Source organism: Orbicella franksi, chromosome 12 (genome assembly GCF_964199315.1).
Source record: "Orbicella franksi chromosome 12, jaOrbFran1.1, whole genome shotgun sequence".
Lineage (NCBI taxonomy): Eukaryota > Metazoa > Cnidaria > Anthozoa > Scleractinia > Merulinidae > Orbicella > Orbicella franksi.
In genome coordinates, this window is record NC_138156.1 from 24,588,981 (window position 1) to 24,613,251 (window position 24,271).

The following is a 24,271-nucleotide window of genomic DNA, read 5'->3' on the forward strand; positions in this document are numbered from 1 at the left end:
GAGGTTTGAGTTAACGGCTGACCGTCAAGGTGGTTGTACGAACGATTGAACGGCTCGTATTTCTGGATGGTGCGGATTTCCCCAGGGTGATGGCCATAAAAATATTTGTCTTTCTTCCAACGACACGTTCAGACATACAGTTCTGAAGAAGAGAGATTGCAGGCAGACTTTTTGCTTCATCCCGTTACATTTTCCGTGTAAGAAAGTATTATCTTCGCAAAATTCTTGTGTAACTGCAGTCTGTGGTTTGTATGCATGTTGTCAATTTCGTTTTCGTTTTGGGTGGATGTGTGGTGGCAGCAGACCCAGCTTGAATATTATTAGTTATTGTAACTTTTGATTTACCGGAATAGTTGTCAAGGTAGTTGGTTTCAATATTCTGAATATTTCATGAAGGATTTCTGGTATTCTCAGTTCTCCGCAAGCAATCCCTTGCAGGTGGTATAAACTGCACGTGATCTTGCAATTAAAACAATAATTAGCCCTAGCATTAATGAAAAGAGCGAGCAAATTAATGAGCAGTGTATATTTGAGCTATTTGTTTGGAAAGTTGGGAAGGAATAAACGATTATCGGAAGTGCAGTAATTCTCACACCTTTTTTGTACATGTACGCTTTAGTCAAGCCGTGGTATTTTTACTAAAACAGTCAAGCCAAAAAACTAATGGCGACACCAACGTTGCTTGATATTGCGCCAAAGCATATGTAATAACGTATTTATTGCACCCACATTTGGTGACAATCTTTCCATATGAAGTCAGTAACTTGATATCATAGTCAGGATATTGGGGTAGTAGACAAGGCTTCTGATTGGCTAATTGCAAATTTGGGTATGGTAAGGCTAGCATTGTGTGGTACCTATGAGTTCAGCTGACCCCTTGTTGTGAAAGGGTCCTTTACAAATGATTATATTTTACATCCACATCAATGTAAGGTCTGGAACTGAGAAACGTTTGGAAATTGTTTTCTACAAAATTTTTCATTTTCTAAGCTCTAGGAATTTTGTAAGGTCCTATTACTTTGATGATGATGATGATGATGATGATGATGATTGTTATTATTATTATCAGTAGTAGTAGTGTTGTTTTACCAATCAAGCTCTTGGAATTTTCCGGATTTCTTGGTTGTCTCACATGTTTAAGGTCTAAACCATGCACTTGCTGATCACACTGAAAAAAAGTCAAAAACTTGTATAAATATAAATGAATGTTGTTGTTAATAGTTCTTGTTATGCAACATAGATATTTATCTTTAACTTGCATATTTCTAGTGCGTTGTCCAAGCATGTCTCGTGGTGAGTTTGGAGGTCCATCGTATGGCACCCTCTCTGACAGCAATGCTGCCGTAGGTTATGGCAGGCCTTCGTCATCAAGATACCAAGGTAATGACCTTTTTGATCATTAGGTAGCCTCGCCAGTAACACATTCGCTACCAAGTATTTTCATCAGTGTATGTAATTTTTCAAATACCACACCAGTTGCAAAGTGGCTATGCAAGTAAGTCATGTGATTTAATTTATAAGCAGCTACTGAAGCAAACTGTTCAAACAAGTTACATCCCACAAAATCATATATTGTGAAATTATAATTTAAATTATAATTTTAACTGTAATTAAACTTGTGCACCTCTGTCATGTTGTGATCCTTCTCGACTAGTTTCTTTCCATATTCTTGGAAACTGCATGTATTCATTTGGGGAAATATGATATTACTCATTATTTTATTTGTTACTGATTCTAGGTGATACTGGGGAAAGATTTCAAAATCTCAGTGACTCAGTTAGCAGTAACATCTTCCAGATTAACAACAACAGTAAGTATTGTAAAGATGTGCAACGGAGACAGATAAGACGTCAGTGATATCTTCTTTTCAAAAGCATGTAAAAATTGTGAAAAAAGTCCAAAGTCCCTGATGGGAATTGAACCTACTGCACAATGTAAGAGTTTCATAGGAAGCATTCCTGTTTACCTCTCTTGTTGTCAGATCTTGATGCTGGGTTCAAATATCCAAATGGTCTTTTCCCAGACCTTTTTTGTTTTTATCATTGCCAATGTTTCTGACAAGTGCATTCAAAACTGCAACATCTTGGACCATCAGGAGATATTAGAATCTATGTGATGATGTGGAATTGTAAAGCTTCAAGTTGGAGCACGTTGTTATGTCACTTACCTCAGCCACCTGGATATTGAATACAACTGGAACAACTTAGTGAACCCAAAAATGTTATGTTTGGGGCATGTAATGAACACAACATTTGTTTTGACAACTTACATGCGGTGTACTATTTATAATAGGTGTTTGTAGCTTACATCTGTATTTTTAATTGCATTGGAAATTGTTCTTTTATAACTCTATAACAATTATTGTCGCCTTCCTTCTCAATTTTCTTTATAGCCTCAGCATTGGAGCGCACGCTTAAGCAGTTAATTGGAGGCAAGGATAGCCAAGAGGAAAAACTGTAAGTTAATTTTATTCCTGTGATTATGTACTCTGTCTACTCTGTCCAAATGATCCTCAGTGTCAGGAATCAGTGCCAGTATTAATTCTATCTTTAGTTAATGTTATGTTGTATTTCTCTTCTCCACAGACATAGAATACAACAAGCTACAAATGAACTTGCCAGTAAGACAACTTTGCTCTTAAAGGAGATGAGTTCTCTTTGCGGTGGAAGCAGCCCAACTGCAGTGAGTTCAATAACATTTAGAGCTTTACAGTTTTCCTGCCATAGTGATTGTGCTGCATATATCCCTGAGCTGTCACTGAGTTTACTTTGTGGGAAAATTGTATCAACAAAAGACAAGTTCTCCCCTAACTTCAAGGGAAAATCAAGCATACTCAGCCATGACAGGTGTTACGGGTTACAGCCCTTTATGACCGCCCTGTATCCATGTTATTGATGTAGCCATAAAAAAAAGAAAAAAAGTGTTGCATGCTATAGTTTTTATAAGATGTCAGACAAATTTAAATGAATGTGGACCACTATAAACGTACTGTCAACTGAATTGATGAATGCATCAGCTTTATTTGTATAGAAGGAGGGAAGAGGCATAATTTATTTCAGGAATCATGTGTCCACAGCAGTTTACTCCAAAAACTACAGCATCAAATAAGTCCAACCAAATGGGCAATTTCTTCTGGTGTCATCAACAGTATATATATTTCAATTTTTGTGTTAAAGGTTTATAAGAAGGAATTATACATATGCAGTGGTGGATCCAGACTTTGAGCTAAGGGGGGGGGGAAGCAGTTTTGTTTTACTTACCCTGCTGGTTTTTCTTCCTTCAGTCATTTCTTCTTTTTTCACCCAAAATGAGGAAGGGGGCGGGGGCCTGGGCCCCCAGGCCAGTCCCCTAGATCCACCACTGATATGAATTTATTTTGCAATGACCAAGTTCTTGGTAACTAACTCACCATTTGGTACCAAACCTGCCTCAACTAGTTGGTCAAGAGGAAGAGACCAGATCAAAACAATCCAAGAATACTGTTAGTTTGTAACTTATCAATAATTACTTTATTTCTTACTGATAATTTATAGAGACAGCAGCGTGTTCAGCATGAAAGACTAAAGGGTGAATTTAGAGAGTCTATTTCACGGTACTACTCTGTACAAAATGTAAGTATGTAATCTGAGGTAGGTAAAGTCTGCATACAAGCCAAGTAGCCCGTGGTTATCAGGCCGGTGCTTAACTCCAGTTTTTGAAGCATGAAGTGACTAGAAGTATTTCCACTCTCTCCTGGGTGGGATGCTAGTCCATCACAGTGTTACCCCAAGCATAAAATTTGCTGGAACCCATTTATACACCCTGGTGAAGAGAGACACTGTGAAAGTCAAGTGTCTTGCCCAAGAACACAACACAGTGTCTCCAGCCAGGGCTTGAACTGGCAGCATTCGATCCAGAGTCAAGGAGTCACTAACTGTGAGGCCACCATGCCTCCTGTTCAATCTCAAGTACAATACCTTATTTTCATTCTACTGCTTCCTTTCACCTTTATTATGTCTCAGACAAAGTTTACCTTTCGCTTTGTAACAGTAGCTTATTGCGAGATATGCATAGAGCATTCAAAGAAATAGTTTTTATATCTGAATCCACTCAGTTTATAATGTAGCTGAGAACTGCAGATTGCAATGTTTAAAAAATAATGCAAGTGTCTCCAGTCATTATTCATTCACTCCAGCTTCATCATGATCTTCCTTTAAGGTTCAAAAGAAATCAGATTTTTCTGGTTGCTGTTGAGGTGCAAAGGCCCCTCTCAGTTGCTTAGATGCCATGCTAAAAAGTTGTTAAGTGTGTAGAATAGAATCTAATGGCTTTAAGCTGTTGTACAAGACGTCCTTTCTTTGCTGATCATGCAGATATTTTGGAGACTGTAATTCCCTGGTCCCACTATCACCTGTCGCTGTTTGTGTACACCTTAAATCATAGCCTGCCTGTTGGATGCCCCAGTATCTCTCTCTCTCTTATTTCCATTCTCATTTTAACCCTTTTTAGAAAGTGGTTGAAAAGGAAAAGTTATTAGTCGGTTCAACAAGTACAAGAACTTCACAGGTACTAAATAATTTAATATTTCGGTTTTTTTTTTCGTTATTGTAATATGGATGTGTGTGAAGGCAGGAAGGTCACTATGACTTGATGACTCACATTGATCTTATTACTGTTTGCATGCACATTTTTGGTTTCTGTAAGCCTGCGTAGCAAGCGTTCCCCTACAAAGAGCTTTTCCGCATTCTGTCCAGCTAGAGCAAGCTTCGTTGATTTCTGCTCTTGCTCCAATTTATGCGCGGCCAGAATGCAGGAAAGTTCTTCGTACGGGACGCTTGCTACGCAGTCTAGGTTTATGTCTAAAGACTTCTGAATTACACAGACTAACAAGCATTAAAGTTCACTAAAAATAAAGCTATACTCAATAATTCAGGCCCCGCCCACGCCCACGGAGGGTTCACTCTGAAAACGCATCAAATGTTTTCCCTCTACACTACGCTGGAGGAATTTCAAAACGCAACAATCACCGGTCATTTTTTCAGATTTGTGTTTGTGGAAAACTCGAGCAGGGAAATCGACATAATTATCGTAGCTACATCGTTGACGAAAACCTCCGTTTTCAAAGTGTTTTTGGTCCAAACGAAAACGAAAAGCCGGCATTTTCAAATTTCTCCAGTTTGAGGAGCGTTTTCGAAAAGCTCCGTTTTCGTGACGGAATAGTGTGGACTGTAGGCCTAACAAAGCTGCTTTTTCAAATCCTCCGGCGTTCGCCCGAGGCCTCAGGGCATCTGACAGGATGCGGTGGTGCAGATCCACATAATTCGCGAACATCTGCATCATATGCATAATCAGAGCTTTTTTCCAAATAAAACAGAAAAATTGTTTCGCATTAGCGATATGGCAACTGCTTACCATTCTTACCAGGAACAATTTCCACGAACGCAACGACAAAATTCCATGGAAAAACTGTGTTAAATGAAGAAATGCCTGTCAACAAAAAAAGATCAAGCATGCGTCAAAGTTGGCGGGCATGATGTTTATGCTAATATTAAAAGAGTTTAAACTGTAGGTTAGACTTTGAAGTGCTTTTCGTTTCACTGTTGTTCATTGGAAAGGCTTTAATATCTGAAATTTCCACATAATCCAGTATTTGTTCTGCATAATTAACGCATTTTCCGCAATTTTTCCCGAAAACTTCCGGATAATTTGTTTTCAAGTTCCTGGCGGTTGAAATGACCTCATAGGATAACAATCTTATTTCAGAGGCAAGACAGATTCGGAGATGACGGATTTGGAAATGAAAAAAGTAGCTTAATGGAGGACGACCAAAGGAGGTTTGTACATTACTTCTTGCACGTCAGCCTCTTACTGATCGTGTTTTATTCAACCGGTCAAGAATAGGAAGAGGTGAAGATCGTGGGAACATGACTGGAACTCGTATTGCTACCTAAATATCCACAATACCGTTAACAGTTCAACTGTTTATAGCTGAAAATTATACTGCTAATTGCTAACTTGAACTACGGAAAAACTAATTCACGGGCGTGATGTGAGGATTTATTATTACGGTCAAGCAGTGTTTCAGTGTTTTAGCGTTTGCTTAGAATCTTAGGGTTAGCTTAGGGTTTAAGGCAGAGAATAAGGTTAGGTTAGGGTTAGTTTTCGGATTTAGAGTAAGCAATCAAATATTGCAAGGATCCCCCCTTCAGGCCCATTTGTTAGCGTCACCTGCATAGTGTGGGCATGAGTGAGGACTGGACGCATCCCTTCAAAGTAAGTAATGCCCAGATAAGTAACGTGACATCATAGGTCTGCAGTGCGTGTACAGGCTGTAGTCCTTTGCATGCATTGTAGCAGTGGGGATGTGGTGCTAGCGAATAAGTCACTTCAATATCTTAATTAGTTTTATCGCTTAGGTATTATTTATTATTATAATAATGTGGACAGGCAAGAGCAAGAGCAGCTGGATGTACAGATTGATATCGATGAATCACTGATAAGGGACAGAGAAGAACGGATCCGACAGATAGAGGTGAGTCCACTGCAGTGACAACAACAACAACAACAACAACTTTATTTCTTAAAAAATAAACAAACAAACAAACAAACAAACAAACAAAAACACAAAATTATTTCTGACTGACCCACAAATAACTAAGTTATTGTTGTTTGGTCAGTCCCCTATCGAACGATTAGTGAGAGAGCCTGTTTACCACCATGCATTGTGATTAACTTGTTAAGTTGTAGAAAATTTAGTTGAAGGTTACTAATTATTCCAATGATATTTGTGTAAGGGAGATATTTTAGATATCAATGAGATATTCAAAGACCTTGCAACTATGGTTTACGAACAAGGCGATATGGTCGGTGAGTAATGATTGTCTCATTGTATTGTTTTTAGAACTTTTGAGCCGAGTACAAGTCGTTGCATGATTTCTTATCCCTTTCGCACCATTAAGATATGCTACACATTTAGAAGATACACGTGAAATGCCTTAGAGTCCCGTACACACTAAGCCGGAGGAATTTGAAAAAGCAGCTTTATCTCTACAGCTAGGCCTACCGTCCACACTAATCCGTCACGAAAACGGAGCTTTTCGAAAACGCTTAAACCGGAGAAATTTGGAAACGTCGCAGTTTTGCGTTTTCGTGTGGACGAAAACCGTTTTGAAAACGGAGCTTTTCGAAACAGATGTCATCACGATGATCACGTGATTTCCCTGCACGAGTTTTCCTCAAACACAAATCCAAAATGACCGGTGATTGTTACGTTTTCAAATTTCTCTGGCGTAGTGTGGACGCAGCCCGCGGGGCCATAAACAGACACGACACACTGTTGATGTTAACAATGGGCATACCGCGTTGGAACAACACCAACAGCAGCAGTAGCAGCAGCAGCAGCAAATTAGGAGCTTTAGCATTTACAACTTCACGTTGCTGGTGAAATGTTTTTAATACGCACATAAGAAGAGACTATTTGACTTCCGTCCGTGACTCAAGAACGTTTTTGCTCGTAAGTTAACTTTAGTAATTATTGTAACCTTACCACAACTGAATGCCGTTAAATAAATTAAATAAACTATTTGCCGACTTTTAATTGTGCCATAGCTATACTTGGAGTTATTATATTACAGTCATACCAAACTTATTTAAAAATCTTTGTGAATGAATGGTTTTATTTTAGATTCAATTGAGGCTAATGTTGAACGTGCACACACTCATGTGGAAGGAGCGAACATACAGCTTAGCAAAGCTAGTCTTTACCAGGTGAAATCAAATATTTCCTTGTAAATACTCATCTTTTTCATCGAAAACATACATTTCATAAAGGTCGGCTCACACGAGGGGACCAGTCCCTGCGACTGGTCCATCGAGGAGTTTACACGAAGGGACTGGTCGCAGGGACTTGTCCCTCGAACAGTTCACACGAAGCGTTTTGAGGAACAAGTCGCAGGGACTTGTCCCAAAAATTCAAACCAGTTTGAATTCGTGGGACCAGTCGCAGGGATGCGACTACATTTTTGTGGCGAAAATGGCTAGTTCACACGATGAGACTTATCCCCGCGACTTGTTACAGGGACTAGTCGCAGGGATTGGTCCGCTCGTTTTTGCTGACCTTAACCCTTTCCAGAATGAAGACATTTGAAAACGGAGCTCTATGTCTCAACGTAATGTATAGAGGATTTTGATCACGCCGATTCACATCAATTGTGTATACGCGTATGACCTTTCAGTATTTTGTTAGAAAATCTTTGAGACTTCCCAGATTTTGGAAGTTCTTTGGCGGTATTCGGGCTCTTGTCAACTTTGGAATTTGTGGCTCTTCGAGTAATCTCAGTCAATCTTCAAACTAATTTCATCGTCAACGCTCAGAAAAAAACAACAATTAAGTGGCCTCCGCTTAAACCATTCAGATTTCAGTTATTTTTGCTCCCTGTTTGATACTGCACTTGGCCGAAACTGTTGTTGTTTTCTCGGTGCGCAAAATTAAAGACGAACTCTCTTTAAATAAATATCACTATTTTTCAAAGGTATGTATGACGATACTAACGAGATTTCTTTTTGATTCCGCAGAAAAAAGCCCGAACCAAGATGTGCATTTTGCTTGTCGTTCTTTTGGTTGTTGGTGGAATTATAGCCTTAATTGTTGTTTTAACAAAAAATTGAAATAGTTCTACGGGCTAATTTATATACTAAATCAGTCATAGCAGTCGATGAGGAATCCAGAATTACCTCAGTTGTATTTGAATGTAGGTATCACTTTTTGATAAACTTGCACACCATCTTCCGTTTGAATGGTGTGTTATGTTAGAGTCACTCTTCAGCAGATAGTCGAAAATGTGGTCTCACAAAATGACTACTTAAACAGTTAGAGAAAACGAAAAAAATAAACTACACCCGACTCAATGACCACTTCCTATTGAACCATTTCATTTAAGTCTTTATTTGTTGAGCAATCAGATTTTAATATCAACACACCACTCAAATGAATGATTATCCGCTAGTGTTTATAACTAAAGTAAGAAAACGTTCTTTCTTTGTCACGAAAATAGTGGCAAAACTTCTTTAATTCTAAGAACTGTTCGTCAAACAGTTTGCTGAACAAGTAAATTTAAACAATTTACGTTGAGACATTCTTAATCACACAAAGTGGGGTGAAAAATACAAGCGAAGACTGAAACACAAGACTGCCTCTTTTCCAGAAAATGGCACCTTCACTTTAATTGTAGTAGATAAGGTAATGAATTGCTAGCCGAGTCATAAAACATTCGCGGTGATTTAGAGGTTTTCGGTTGTATAGTTAAAGACTCATTAGTTTGTTCGCTTCTTCGAGTGTTACCGAGAACAATGACGTTAGTACAGTTTTACCGTCAAAGAAAAATTTATGTTATTCATATTCAGTTCTTGCTTTTGAATTCATAGAAAACAAATTGTGTTGCGTTCACTGAGGATAAAACCAAAGAAATGTTATGTCACTGAAAGCCGTCAGGCGTCCATTTTGTCTTTCCTGGGTTCTCGTGCTTTGAGTTCTCAAGCTGTAAAAGCCGTTTTCATCAGGTTTTACCGGTAGAGCCGGTAAAGCCGGTATGGTTGGTATAGCCAGTTCCAGGCGTTCGGTTAGTTGTGGGACAACGCGAAAAATGGCGACAGAAAGAAGCAGTGCACGGAAAAGCTCCGTCCCAATCCCCGCCACTGTTTTTTCTTTCGCCGTGCTTCGTGCTGCTCTCGAACGAGCGAAAGGCCTGGAAACTGCCAGATCACGTTATGTTACTGATCAGGCCTGGTTTCTGATCAAAGCGCGCTTTTGTCTTCTGGTAATGTAGTAAAGGTTCAAGTATTAAGTGTAATTTTTGATGAATGGTATGAGAGAATTTTGATAAAATAAAGACGAACGTAAACCTAAAAAGGCCCCTTACGTGTCGCATACGGAACACACGCGCGTCTGCGTGTGTCGCATCGCTACCCAAACGCTCTTTGGAGTCGTCACGCAATCTTTCCTCCCGTTGTGGCGCGAAAGATTGCGTGACGAGCAATAGCAATGTCTGACTATGAGGCCAAGTCGTGTCCTGTTATTATACAATGTAACCCCCCCTATGGAGGCTTTGTTCTGATAAGCGGTTGACATAATGATTTACCTCAATCCGAAAGGTAGAAATCCCGGATCTTCCTGACTGGACCATTTTCGTATGTTTATTTTCAAAATGAGATTTCCTACTCAGTGCAGAATCACTGCCCTGCGTTTGTTGGTGTTTGAAGCGTGCGAAAGCATTGCCCCTCAATGATGATCTTTTGGGTTCACAGTTCGCTAGTTGCCTCATTTTACGTCTAATTTGGACCAAATCGCGCCCTTTTCGTTTAGAAAATCGTCAAATGTGATCAGTACAATAGACGACTTCAGACAGAAAAACCACGCAGGTTACTTGGTTAAAGCTTGGATAAGCTCAGTTGAATTGGAACCTTTGTCTCGCAAAGCCTTTCCATACTAAGCTAATGACATAGTTATAACATTGCCGACAGTACTGTATCTCGGTTTTCAAAAGTACATCTCGCAGTAGCTTACATCACAGATGAACTCAATCACTTGAGTATTTATAACAGACAGGATGCAGGACAATTTGCCATTCTTGAACTCCTGTAAATCTGCAAAAGTGTAAGTATTTTGTCGCGTTAAACGTTATGCAGTCAATAAGATGTCTGATCAAACCACAGCAAAACAACATCTGATTGGCTTCCCTTCTAAGCTAACACTCCGCAAAACAATTCTGGTATTTGTTTTTCAGATTTGCACTAGAACAATAATTGATACTGGTCAATCTTTCAAGAATATTCAGCTTTTAAAAAGAGTTTCTTTCTTGGCTAACCTCGGAAATAAAAGTCACTTCACATCATACAAAGGTCTGGCTTGAACATGTACAGTGACAAGGGCGTAGCCAGGGGGTCCTGGGGTGCCTGTGACCCCCCTCTTGTAAGCCTTTTTAAGCAACAACCTACCACAGGGGGCAAACATGTCATGACAATCTGCTGAGTACCCTCACTTAGACACACTGTGACCACCCCACCCCCCTTTTAAAAAATCCTGGCTATGCCCCTGAGTGAAACCTCAATATAACAAAGGACCAAGGGACTGACAACGTATGTTCGCCGTAACGAGGTTTGATAAGTGCAGTTCTTCAATATATTTTACTATTACTGGGGCAAAGAAATACAGCGGATTTCAACTGAGTGTCAAAAGACCAAAACCAAACCATTTGCTTACCAATTAGACTACTCAGCCAATGTCAAACCCAGTAAAACCAAAACCAAAGTAATTGCCTGATTGCCTTTGACACTCAATTGAAAACTACTCCATTGTTTGTTATACCGAGGACCTCGTTACATAGTGGTTCCTCTGCAACACCATTTTGCAATGAGAATAGCCTCTGTGAGCACAAGAGCAATCACTTGTGTGAACAGAACAGAAAACACAGAGACACCAGGCATCAGGGTCGTGACAATCAAAGTGATGAGGACAAAAGATCATCATAGGCCTAACTATTAAATCAGACCTTCTAACAAACAGAATTGTGCTCTTACTTGACTGTTGTAAAGAGTACGAGTAGAAAGTGCTCTAGATAGCACAAACTTTAACTGGTGACATAATTAGTGCTCAAGAAACACAGTACCAAGTAATAAGATACCATGCAGATGACAAAGACATACAGTGAAATGAGAAAAATTAACTTCAGTTGTGTTGCAGATCATCAGTCTAGTGCCGTGTAATGCCACGGTATCCACAGTTTGAAGTTCTTTGCAACATATCATTACATGACTGGCCCAGGTCTGTTGTAAAGCCATTTTGCAAGAACTTGATATTTACAGTGCTGATCTCTTCCACTTGACTCCACTTTATAAAATCTGCAATGGTTCTTACCACAAAACAGTATTCCTATAACCTGGAAGTACATCCTGGGCACTGATTCTTAAAATCAGCTAAAAATTCTCTTAATAAATAACTAGATGAGTAATGATGGTGTTGGTTTCTTGCCAGGCCACGCCTCTTTAGCGTATTTCTTTTTAGGAGCTTCGGCAATTGTCATTGTAGCATTTTGCATAACTGGCCCAGCTGGTAAAGGTTCTGGTGCGTGATGTACAGGAACACTCGGCAGTGTTGGAGATGAGACTTCAGGTGCCGAGGTGATTGACATTCGAGGTTTGTGTTGTGTTGTGGGTGAGGTAGGACTTGTAGGGTCAGGAGTGACTCCTGTTCCTGGTAGATTGGAGTACAGACCTTGAGAGTAAGGGAAGCTCTGAAGACGACGAGTAATGTTCTCTGTGAGACTCCCTACAGGAGAAACTGGTCCTCGTATTTTCTGTGAAAGTCAACAATTAACTCTTTTTAGCTCAAAGAATGATGAACATTACTCAGTCTTAGTAGCATACAGGCTATGTACAATGGCCAGGAAAAAAGTCCTTGGGACAATGATGAAATGCAATGAATTATCTGTGATTTGCGAGAGGTGTGGTGACCTCATGGTTAGGTGCTCATCTCCAGATTGAGCATCCGGGTTCGAGCCCTGACCAGGGACATTGTCATTGTTGTGTTCTTGGGCAAGACTCTTTATTCTCACAGTGTCTCTCTCCACCCAGGTGTATAAATTGGTACTGGCAAATTTAATGCTGGGGGTAACCCTGCGACAGACTGGCATCCCATCCAGGAGGGAGGAGAAATACTCGTAGTCGCTTCATGCCACAGAAACTGGGATAAGCTCCGGCCTGATGCGCCACTTGGCTCATATGCAGACTTACCCCTATCAGTGATTTACACAGCACTGCCACCTTTCAAAAATGCCTTGTTGTTCCCACCTCTCCACCCAGTACAATGTTGAAACTCAGGAGAAATTGCAGGTACTAGTTTTAAACATTGTACATGAGTTGGGGGGGGGGGGGGGAGGCTAGAAAGGTGGAGTTATTATTATTTTAGGCACGACTGATGAATTTGATGAATTATTAATGAGTTTGAGAAAAACGTTGAAGGTCTGATGATGATTAACATGAAGACGTGATAGTAAAAGAAGTATAGGGTGTTTGATCTGTCATTAGTATTTGGATGAGCGAAGAAAGTCATATAGAGATTTCTAGACAATTCTATAACATACCTTGGTTGGAACAACAACAGTTGTCTGAATCATGTTTCTGAACTTGCCTACAGTGGGATCAATGTCCTCTGAAATATAGAGAAACCACTTTTTATCAGATAAAGTACTGTACACAGATCATATTTAACAATGCATTAGATTATGATCAATGGAGTTATGAACTAGTAAAGTATGCCCCTTAGCTAGGCAGCATATTTTTCAAGATGATCAATTCTGCTGCATTTTTAAACCTTACTGCAGCAGCCTACACAGATGCATTACCCAACAAAGCAGTTGACAGACAGTAGCATTTTAATACAACTTATTACATGTACCTGGATTTATAATTTCTTCTCCTTCTCTAAATGCAACAGATAAAGACGATCTCCTTTTGCGCTTCAGGGATGTAACACCAGCTAAATTTGCACTTCCTTCCTCGATGCCGAGTGATGAAATCCTTTTGTTGTGAGCTGTGTTGAACTCTGTCAGATCCTGTTTTCAGACAATAACCAAGCTTAGAATATTCTGAGATTTAGAGGTGATTTAATCAAAATAGGAAAATTCATTATGTCCAAATGTCTTTTTACCTAAAATGAAAAAAGTAAAATCAGGTACTAGCAGATTCTTTAGCAAGAATGTCAATGGTTGATTCAAACAAAATAAAGGGACTAAAAATGGGTTTGAAAGCATTCATCAGGGCTCTCATTCAGAGCCGTGACCTGAAACACCTGTCAGAGCTAAGTATGACTGATAAAATTCCACCCACAAAGCAACATGTTTGTAAAGCAACAGGCAGGTTAAAACTAAAAAATGAAAGTACTGTTTATGGAGTCAAAATCAATTCCTTATTTGATGAAAACATTGGAAATTATAGAGTCTTGGAGAGGTGCTGCCAGTCTACACTGGTACTGTAAGGGATGTACTGTCCAAGTCAAAAGTAAAGTGCTTTGTGTGCAGGGGATGGGAGGGTCGGTTGCATGGAAATTCCAGGAATTGTGCATTGCAACCAAGGGTATAATAAAAAAATATAATTTATGGAAATTTAAAAAATTTGCACTGGCCTGTGATCTTAAACCTAGATATAGCACAAAATGCTAAAAAAAAACCTGGATTTGAAACTGATAGGAGGACACAATTATTCTTTTGCTTATTGCATCCTTCTGTTAAGTGTCACTAGTTCAATTATCAAATTTTGTCAAAATAAAATGAAGCTTACATCTAACTCTGTGTCTGACTCTGGAAGTCCTAACAGGCCTCCTTTTGAGCCTTCCTCAGTCTCGTCCTCCATTTTTTCTGAATTTTCTGACTGCTTAAGATTGGAACTTGGCATGGCTGGCTTTTCTCGCAGAACATAGCTTCTGGAAGATGCACCAAACCTGATCACACTGTCGACTTGAACTTGTGTTGGTTTTTGTGGTTCTAAACGTATTGTGCCAATAAAAGTGCCATGTGCTGAACAAGGACAAAATCAGAAATAAGAAAAATGTTAAATAAGTGTGTAAAAATACTATGATATCAAGGAAAAGGTTGTTGTTATTCATCGTGGTAGATGCAATAATGAAGTGTATTATCATTTGTCACACGATGTAGTCACTTTAGATGTACTGTGATACTTTATATACTGTCTTGCCTTAAGTTTTTTCAGTTTTCACTCAAATATACAAGAGATTCACGTTATAATCTGCTATTTCAATGAGTAACAACTTTTATTATTAAAAGACGGTAAGAGAGAACAGTTTTCAGTGACTAACTAGTTGTCCTCTGTCTTATGAACTACAAATTTAATTGCTGTTAGCAGTCAATACTAACACTTTTTTGTGGAGATTTGTGATTGTATTATTTTCAGGTGCAAAATTTATGTTTGTGAACTCTGCCAATTTGAATACAACTTAGTTTAGTGAGATATTTGAATAGTAATAGTTGTTGTGTTTTGTTTGTTTGTTTGTTTGACAGTAAGGATAATGGTTGTCAATTAACCATTGAGATTTTGACACACCTTGGTTAAGAATGAGCGGTGAAGACAATGGCAAAAACATTCATGTTGAATAGACTTCAGTCAACTACAACATTTGTCAAAATAAGAAATTACAAACACTTACTACTCTTGAGGTCAATCAGAAATGTTCGGTTGAGATGTTTATGGAAAACCAGAGCAGCATGAACACGAGAACATGATGTGTGTTCCAACGTGAAATCACAAGCTTCCTTGTTTCTTCCAAACAAGTAGTACGACTTCTGATCAATGATCATTTTCTATGTCAGAAACAAGAATTGTTGTGCATTAAAATACAGTCAAACCTCCCGTAAGCGACCACCCAAAGTGTCAAGCCTTGGTGGTCACATATGGGAGGTGGTCATTTACAAGAGCTTAGACAACATTGGGTCAAAATTTTGCCTCGTTAGCTTAAGGTAACTGCAGAGATTCACCCCTGTTTTAAATGCTTTATTCATGTGAAAAGTCAATTCGAAAAAGATCTGGTACTTCCCACTGAGATATTCCATCTCTTGTGCAACCCAAGAATGTGATGTTACAACACCTTATTATCCAATTTTAACTCTATTATCTGTGTAGTGGTTGGTTACAGGAGGTTAAAAACAACAGAAAAGTTCAAACTTTAAGCTCTAAAAGAGGTCGCAATCACTTATGAGAGGTGGTCGCTTATAAGAGATTACAAATATAGTGATTTGACCTGTAAATGTTTGGTATTTTGGAAAACTGGTCACTGAGGAGAGGTGGTTGCTTACGAGAGGTCGTCACAACCAGAGGTTTGACTGCATGCATACGTGTAGTCTTATGTCAGTTTCTATGCCATGATTTCCCAGTTAAACTTGGTATTATTATAAGCCTATGGAATATTACTTAACATGTTACAAGATGCTCTTTAAAGGCAGGGGTTAAAAAGACATGCATTTATCATTGATATCACACTATGATGCCATATCATCAATACTTCCAAAGTTGTCTGCAACTACCTATCATTTACAATTTTTTTAACAGAAATAGAAGTAATGCTAAATATGCTTCAATACAAGCCACAAACACATATAATTTAAGTAAAGATTCTAATGCCAGCAATATATTAAATAGAGAAAACAAGGTTTTCCTTTTCTTCGCACATATGTGCACAAACACAAGATCACTTGCATTGCTCCTATGCAAGTGATGTGTAGATTGAACTGAATCTGTTTGAGGAGTAATAACATCCACTTGTACTCAAAGCCAGATGCCTAAACCTCACCCACTGTTAATATAGCACAAATTTGCTGTACAAACAACTCTAATGTCGGCACAGTCTGTTCTAGTGCAATGTATTAAATTATTCTGCAATTAATTGTTCAAAAGGATTTCTTAGTACAATTCTTTTGGTCTTATTATCTAGGAGATTATAATCAGAAGCAATTTTGCAATTTGGGAGGATGCTACTTCTAAGCTGTGTACAAGAATATCACCAGTGTGCAAAGAAAGTCCTGCTCGATAGGGATTATGGATCTTCCAGCTGGGCTAGTAGATTCTGTCTGTAATTAACTTGCCAGATGAGCAAGCACAGTTTCTTGGGAAATTTTTGAGGAAATATAAATAAGAGAGGTACTGTAAGAGATGAAATTTTTAGGGGGCTTGTGAGAATGACTTTTGAGATAGTCATCATAGTTAGAACTTGCCAGAAGGGCAAGCCCTGACCACATGATAAAACCCTGAAAACATAATATTAAAAACCCAAGTCCTACGTGCCTTACATCAACATTATAACTGCAACGACAAAGAATACAAATCAAGCTCTCAATTAAGAGGATTAAAATAATTAAATAATTTTTAAAGATAAATTTAGACATCTAAGGTTTGGCGTGATCATTTCAAATCACATGCTACTTGTTTTGATCAAGCTCACCTCAACTAAATTATTCTGTTTCATGACATCTAAGTGAAGTCCCTGCGGCGGTTTACCTGCCCTGGAGAAAAATCACCTCTCCTTGAGCTACGACACCAAATAAAAGATCAGGAAATCCAAAAGATCTTACCAACTAGGAACATCAAATGGAGGATTGTTCGCGGCAGAAGTCTTGTTAGCCGCCATCTTGGCACGCTTTGTCTCCTGATGGACTGGTACCAAGTTATTCTGGCTTATCCCGGATGACTAAATTCCCGTGCTGCTTTGGTGCGCCACTTTATGTTTTCCCGCCATCATCTTATTTTCTGGTTGAATCTTTGAGTGTTTTATTTCAATAATTTTAGTATTCGAAAGAAAATGAGAGATTCTCACCGCCTTTTTCTTCGAAGTCTTATGTCTAAGCAGTTCCTTTCTGAAAAGGAAACAAAAACCCTGTATCAGAAGGCGTGTCGGGTATTTGGAGGTAAGTCAAAACGCTTGTATGTGACGTCGAACCTTCACTCTCAAACTTGTAAGCTTATGATAATCGAGCGTTTCTTATAACATAATTTCAGATGACAGCTCTCCAGAGAACTTCGAAACGTTCTTGGAAACTGTAAACAGAAATTTGAAGCCACTTTACATGGAGATAAGGCGTGGGGTTTCTGAAGAAGATGGGTCTAATAATTATGGATTGGTATGGAAAATTTGGAATGCAAAGTTAATCAGAAAAAAGTCAGGATTTCAAACTAGTACATCCTCATTATGTTCTATCTCACTTTATATAATATGCCAAATTATTCTTGCATTCATTTTTGATGGGTTCTTACTAATGATCAATTAGAGGACAGATGCGTGGATGATGTCATTTGACATTTTTGTGTTTCTTCATATGAAACAAATGTTTACATGTAGTTCCAGAAAATATCTATACCTCTCCCGTGGAAGGATTTTTTTCTAAGACCCCTGCCCTCCTACCCTTCTGGAAATTCCTATTCAGCTTTGTACATTTCTTTGTTTTGATCTTAGAGAACCCTCCACCCCCAGAAATTCTAATCCCTCTATTGGCGGGGGGAGGGGGGGAGAGGGGATATGGATATTTTCTGGAAAACTGCGCAATAGATTCCATCTTGCTGTGTGTCTGTTTGGTAATTAGTCACAGAAGACGTCAAAATGTGTCAAGAACATCAGTGACACACTTAGCTATCACCATATGTGCCACTGTTTTGTTCTCACCATAAACTGAAGTCATCTGTGATTAATAACACAGGGACGCACGACAACATGGGATCTATTTGTTAAGTTAAATATTTGCCATGGACCATGATTGCATTTGTAAACCTTTGAAAGAGAATATTGTTTCCCTTGCTTTAAATAGCAGCTGTAAAATGTAGTTTTCTGACTGCTATTGTATGTTGGCTGTTAAAAAATAAGACTAATCATAGGCTTTTTACTATTGATGTTAGTCAAATTGACTGCATCTTGTTGATTTCTTTTTTTCATTCAAAACAAAAGGATGGAGTCTAATTATTTTAAATAATATCTATTACATATTGCAGTTTTCTAAATTATGTGATCTATCCACTTACATGCCTTTTTTGTTAATTGGTAAATAGTAAGGTGCTAAAATAATGTATCACTTTCATTAAAATATTTTCCAGGTAAATACAACTGAGGACGAACAGTCAAAGTTGGCAACAGACTTTTCTCCAAATGACATTGCCTTCTTCAAGAAAGCGGTAAATAAGCATGTACATTCAAGCAACTTATTGGGAATCCACTTGCTGGACTACAAAATCCACCAGCCCTGGACTATCAGACAAAACCTTCTTTGCATGTTGCTAAGAGGCATATTACATCAACGTTGTTTTACTCTGTTGATGGAAGTGTCAAAAGAGCAGCGTGGAGGCAGCATGGCCGAGCGGTTAGAGCACCGGATTTGAAATCTGTAGGTCCTGGGTTCAAATCCAGTTCTGACCATTAGCTGATGTTGTTCTCGGTAGCCCTGAGGTCAACTTCTTGGCTGTGCTTGTAAATAGCCAACTGGTCTGCCTCCCGCCAGTTGGGATTCTTAACCTAGTTATGTTTATTTGAATATTTATTTATCATTGTTTGTTTACATTGATCCTGAAAAGCCCCAATGGGGAGTGGCCAATTAAGTATACACAGACATTTTAATTTCAGTGAAGGCATGAAATGTTTAGCCACCCACTTTTAAAGCTCATATTCAACTCTTTCCACTCACGCTCTATAAATTTCAATGCTTCAGGATTGATGACTAAAAAAATTCTAAAAAAATCGGATTATTTTTGTTTCCCCTGAAATTTGGGGACATAAAACTAGAGATAATTAACTAAGCACATGGCTAGTTTCACATGGGATGCTTCAATGTGGCCTACAGGACGACAATGCATAATCACACAATTTCAAGTCAAAATTTCCGCCTTTTGTTGAGTGTGCGATGTCCATGATTTCAAGGTCCTGAAGATGTTGAAGTAAGTATGAATGTAATTTTATGATTAGCAAGAAATTAGAAGCGAAAATTTTAGGTAAGTGAGCTTGCATGACCTTTGCCATGTGCTACGCAAATCCATGCATGTTGTTCAAAGGCGACTAAATTCCCTTCGGACCGCCCTTTTTCCGTTTGCAATCTCAAATAATTCTTGAATTATGTGTCTTGAATCATTTTTGGGATCGTAGAGCTCAGGAACTGTGGAAAAAAGCTTCGTTTCGTTGAGTAAACACACTTTTGGAAAGGACAGTCACGTAACTCGATCTGAGTTAATATTCCACTGGCTGTTGCCATGGTAACGGAAGTGCAAGATTTTTAATTAGTTAAAAAAACAATCTAAAAAATTTCGGTTTCGATGGTTTTTCGCTCTGTTTTCAGGGTGTGTTTGCTGGAAAATTATTTATTTCTACATTAAATTTGACCAGTGGAGTGGAAATACATTTCTAAAATATTTTTTACATTTTTTCCCATTTTTTGTGAAGTTTAATTTATTTAAATTGTTTAAAAATTACTACTAGCTTTCATGAAGGAAAAGCTTTTTTTTTCTAGAGAGTTTTTTTATGCTCATTTAAATGAGATATAGTAGATTACTCTCCTGTAAATATTTGCTGAGATATTAATGATTAACCTTATGACCTTTTGCCACGTCCGTTTTTGATGTGACACAAATGAATTAAGTCTTTTTGTATTGTTATGTAGATGGATCTGATAGTCGACTCTCCAGATGGTACAGTGTCTTCCTTTGATGTAATCAACGCTTCAGCAGACTTGGAGAAGAGGATGAATATTACACATGCTGAAGAACTTATTGAAAGGCTCCTTAAAGACAAATGGATGTCAGAGATTAGTCTGCCAATGCTTATTTGAAATGTATCCTCACCTAAACAAGAAGTTCTGGTACATAGAGGACCTGTCCTGGCCATTCTTAGCACTAGTTGTGAAAACATGAACAGTTGACAGACGACTTCAGCTTTTTCTTCAACTGTTGGTGATAAATTTTATTTTGGTTTTGATAAGAGTGTTCTGCTACAATATTTGCAATTTGCATCTAAGTTTTGTTAATTTTTTTGTAATAAATAATGGACTTACTAAAATGCAAATCTGTTACAAAAAAAAAAAGAGAAAAAAAGCTACTTACACAAAGGGAAAAAAACACAACAAATGTACTTACAATACACCACTTACACGAAAATCTGTTCATGGAAAATGTTGCTTTGGGGAGCTTTTAAAGCATCCTTAGTCAGAGTTTCCAAAAGTAACCCACTGCTGGCAAAAATCCTGATCTACTTTGTCATCTAAGCCAGCTACTCTGCTAAGTTATACTTTCAGTTCTTCAAAAGAGTGCAAAATCAGCTACCTACTCCAACACATAAAGTCACCTACTTGAAAACTTGTGACAACTCTCTTAGATTACAGAACATTTAACTCCACGTTGTGGCACTATATGCAAGGGTACAAATTTGCATTTGAAATCTGCACGGTACATGTTGGAAGTAGGACTTCTTCTTTAATTAATCCTTGTGCATGGTACTATAGATGGCAACATTCTAATACGTTATAAATACTATTTTTATTGTTACTAATATTGTAGACATCAGGATCATACTCACTGGGACCAAGAGCCATGTTAGAACTTTATCCATACTTAAAGAGAGTGTATGAAGATCAGATAGTAGACTGCATGATGTGTCGTGAGATTGCTATAAGGGTCAGTATATCTGAAGATTTATGGAGACTATTTTCTGTTCAAGAACCTGGTTCTTTACCATGATTTGTCTCTTTACCTGCTAAGCCAACAATAATTATAATTCTTTCTTTTAAAAATATTAGGGGCAGTGTTGCACTCGATGTGATGGCAAGATTCATCACCATTGTGCTGCTCGCTACTTTCGTGGAAGGTAATAATGAAATAGATTAGCCTCGCTCATTTTGATTCAGGAAAATATGTTGTTGTTGACATGCAATTGACTGTAGCATCTGCTTTCAATCCTGTGCATCACCCAAGGCTTTTAAATTCCAACAGGGCTCAGAAGACATGTCCAAACCAGCAGTGTGGTGCGGTGTGGATGCATGAAGTACCTCAGCTATCAACATCATCTCCATCTCAAGTGAATGGTGAGTTGTAATTTGTTAAAGGTTTCATTGTCTGTAAAAATAATTTCCATTCCAAGTATAAATGCTGATTATCAATCAGGAGTGAGGGATTTGTCCTATTTTTTCAAAGCTTCCATCAAACATTTTGTGTCAAATGAAGACAATACACACACGAGAAAGTGGTTTCCCTTTAAACAAGGAGTCACTCTACTTTCCATAATCAAATGAAAGAGACATCGGAGATAATGTAGTAACGTTTACTTGTGCTAACTGTATTCAGTTTGTTACAGAGAATGATGGAAGAAAAAAAAGCATCCTGGATGGTAGACAGAATTCATCTTCAATTTTACAATTTTATATGGCAGCAATATTTGAAGGGTTTCATGCAAAAAGGGCATATGTGACATTTTGGGCCGATTTTTATTTTTTGCAGGATCAAGCTAATTTTTGGCACTGACTTGTTTTGACATGAAAAGCATTGTTGCGTAATTGTTTTTGTTGATTTGCACTTAGTTTTTGAGAAATAACGTATGCAAAAAACTAAGTTTTCCGAGCGGCATCTTTTGGAGTGAATCCTTCCAAGGTGGATTTTGATGCGGCGCAAACTTAAATGATTACTTTTAGCAGCTTCAACAGCACGTTTCTTTTTAAATAGATGTTTTAATTTTTTAAAGAAGTAGAGAAATAGACCGGAAAAAAAAATTGACTGACCTTGTATTGAACCAGTGTCACAACAAAACAAACTCGCATCCAGCCAGTTCAGCACCTTATTCGCTTGCGCTAATGAAGCAACAGTAAGAGAATTGAGTAATTACGTGAATAATAAAACTAGCGGCAAATACCACGCTTCGGTGACTTCATCGTTTAGCAAAACAAAGGTTTCTTTTGTTTTTTGCTCAACAAAAGATCTCCAAAAGATACCCTTGGAAAACTGAGTTTTTTTTGCATATGTTATTTCTCGAAAACGAAGCCCAAATCAACAAAAACAATTCCGCAATGATGCTTTTCATGTCAAAACAAGTCAGTGCCAAAAATTAGCTCGATCCTGCAAAAAATAAAAATCGGCCCAAAATGTCACATACGCCCTTTTTGCACAAAAGCCTTCAATTGATTATATGATGTTTTGTTGACAGAAATTATTTCTCTGTGCTAACTTTAACTTGAGTTGTGATGGGTCAAGTTCAAGCCAAGTTGGTAGCTGAACTCTGCTTCTTTTTCAGGTGAAAACGATGCTGGGCCTTCATCACAAGCTGGACCTCCAGGACGGCAACGTAGAAAGAGAAGATGAGAACAAACAAAACTTGCTGTATACTATTAGTTTTAAAAAAATCCTGTTAGTTATGGTTACAGTTTAGATGTATATTTGGACATTGATATGAAATACCAGTATATGGAGACTGATTGTATCACTCAAGAATTATTCCACACAGGATAGAGCTTTGACTGTTCAGAGACAATAACAAAGTGTCTTCAAGCAATAGTTTTGCACGGGACTATGTTAAAATTGATTTTGATTTTGCTTGTGTTTGAACTGCTGAAGAAGATAATGAAAGGCTCAATGATATTTTTTTATATTTCTTCAATATTTCTTATCCTAGGGCTTCTCATTATCTTGCAGAGTAAATGGTGATTTTGATTTAAAAAAAAGAAGCATCAATATTGCAATCAATAGTGTTTTGTCACGACAATACATTTTTTCCAAAAAACAAAACATAAAAGATGGCCATTAAGCTAATGGTCCAAATAAAAAGAAGTGTTATTGCGACATTTAAATGCGTGGTTTAACTGTGTCAGTAATACTACTAAAAATTAACAAAGAAAATTGATTTTATGTAAAGTGACAACAGAAATTGAACATAAACCTTTTTTATTCCTCTGTTAGTCGTACATTTTCTGTAAACATATAATTTTTGTAACATAAGTTGATAGTGGAACTAGCCAATAAATATTCAAAACATTAAATTACTTCAGTCAAACCTCCACTACCAATAACTTGTCTATAGTAGCCACCTCTCTGTGAAGGCCAGGATATTTTTTCTAAGTACGTTATGTCAGTCCATATTTTATACTCTGCCTTCACCAATCTACAATGTTCAGTTAATTTTCCATAAATTTAAGGTACCATTGTAGAGAGGGTCTCCTGTAATATTCTAATAGATCAGAATATATTAATTTATCATAAAAGTCATTTACAACTCAAACATTTTATATTAATAATATTTGCTATATCAAGATAGACCAAAGGACACTATATTTCACCCTTATATCATAAAATATTTTCTTGTATCAACATTTTTCTCAAGTGTGTGATGTTTGCTGTGTGTCGTTAGACTTTCCTTGGTAACTTGTTGCTGTATTCTTACTTCCTTTAAGATTCTGATTAGAAACTCTACAACAGTTCTTGTTACAGGTAATACCTTGATGAGATGAAAACACAATGAACAGCCTTTCTGTTTGGTTAAGGACTGAAAAGCCAACAGTGCATTACAGTTAAATATGCAACATTGCTATAATAAAGGTAATTTATTTTACATAAATTTAAGAGAGAAATAATTTTATTGAATAATTTTTTCCTAGTTTGTGTCTATTTGATAGCATTCTTTTTGTACTTTTCTTTTTGAACCAACTAGTGAAGTTTTTTTTTAACTTCTCCGTCCACACAATACCACAGTTATTCTATTTCTTATTAATTTAATTTTAAATAA

The 24,271-nt window shown here is 37.7% G+C and overlaps 3 protein-coding genes across 5 annotated transcripts; 2 read left to right on the top strand and 1 right to left on the bottom strand.

The window, feature by feature from the left end:
- The first annotated feature begins 36 nt into the window (after positions 1-36).
- LOC145463708 (syntaxin-7-like) lies at positions 37-9,060 on the top strand. 2 transcript variants are annotated; one of them, XM_081447489.1, is made up of 12 exons: positions 37-197; positions 1,270-1,380; positions 1,739-1,810; positions 2,393-2,456; positions 2,592-2,682; positions 3,534-3,611; positions 4,489-4,545; positions 5,743-5,813; positions 6,427-6,511; positions 6,774-6,846; positions 7,664-7,746; positions 8,554-9,060. In XM_081447489.1, the coding sequence occupies exons 2-12, from the start codon at positions 1,284-1,286 to the stop codon at positions 8,644-8,646; spliced, it is 864 nt and encodes a 287-aa protein (XP_081303615.1). In that variant the 5' UTR covers positions 37-197; positions 1,270-1,283; the 3' UTR covers positions 8,647-9,060. The 2 variants fall into 2 exon arrangements, with proteins under 2 accessions (XP_081303615.1, XP_081303614.1); XM_081447488.1 differs by having other exon boundaries at positions 42-197; positions 2,586-2,682.
- Positions 4,555-17,181, bottom strand: LOC145463690 (nuclear inhibitor of protein phosphatase 1-like). Of its 2 annotated transcripts, XR_014041353.1 has the most exons (8): positions 17,112-17,181; positions 16,982-17,042; positions 15,194-15,347; positions 14,311-14,546; positions 13,430-13,586; positions 13,116-13,183; positions 10,116-12,329; positions 4,555-5,466 (listed from the first exon to the last, which is right to left on the bottom strand). XR_014041353.1 is itself a non-coding variant. In XM_081447467.1 (7 exons), the coding sequence occupies exons 1-7, from the start codon at positions 17,165-17,167 to the stop codon at positions 11,973-11,975; spliced, it is 1,089 nt and encodes a 362-aa protein (XP_081303593.1). In that variant the 5' UTR covers positions 17,168-17,181; the 3' UTR covers positions 10,072-11,972. The 2 variants fall into 2 exon arrangements, 1 of the variants encoding a protein (XP_081303593.1); XM_081447467.1 differs by lacking the exon at positions 4,555-5,466 and having other exon boundaries at positions 10,072-12,329.
- A 134-nt stretch (positions 17,182-17,315) lies between these two features.
- Positions 17,316-24,203, top strand: LOC145463710 (non-structural maintenance of chromosomes element 1 homolog). The gene is made up of 8 exons (XM_081447492.1): positions 17,316-17,444; positions 17,536-17,657; positions 18,622-18,699; positions 20,172-20,313; positions 21,062-21,180; positions 21,303-21,370; positions 21,496-21,587; positions 22,787-24,203. Exons 1-8 carry the CDS (start codon positions 17,339-17,341, stop codon positions 22,852-22,854), a joined length of 795 nt encoding a protein of 264 aa, XP_081303618.1. The 5' UTR covers positions 17,316-17,338; the 3' UTR covers positions 22,855-24,203.
- Positions 24,204-24,271: the final 68 nt, after the last annotated feature.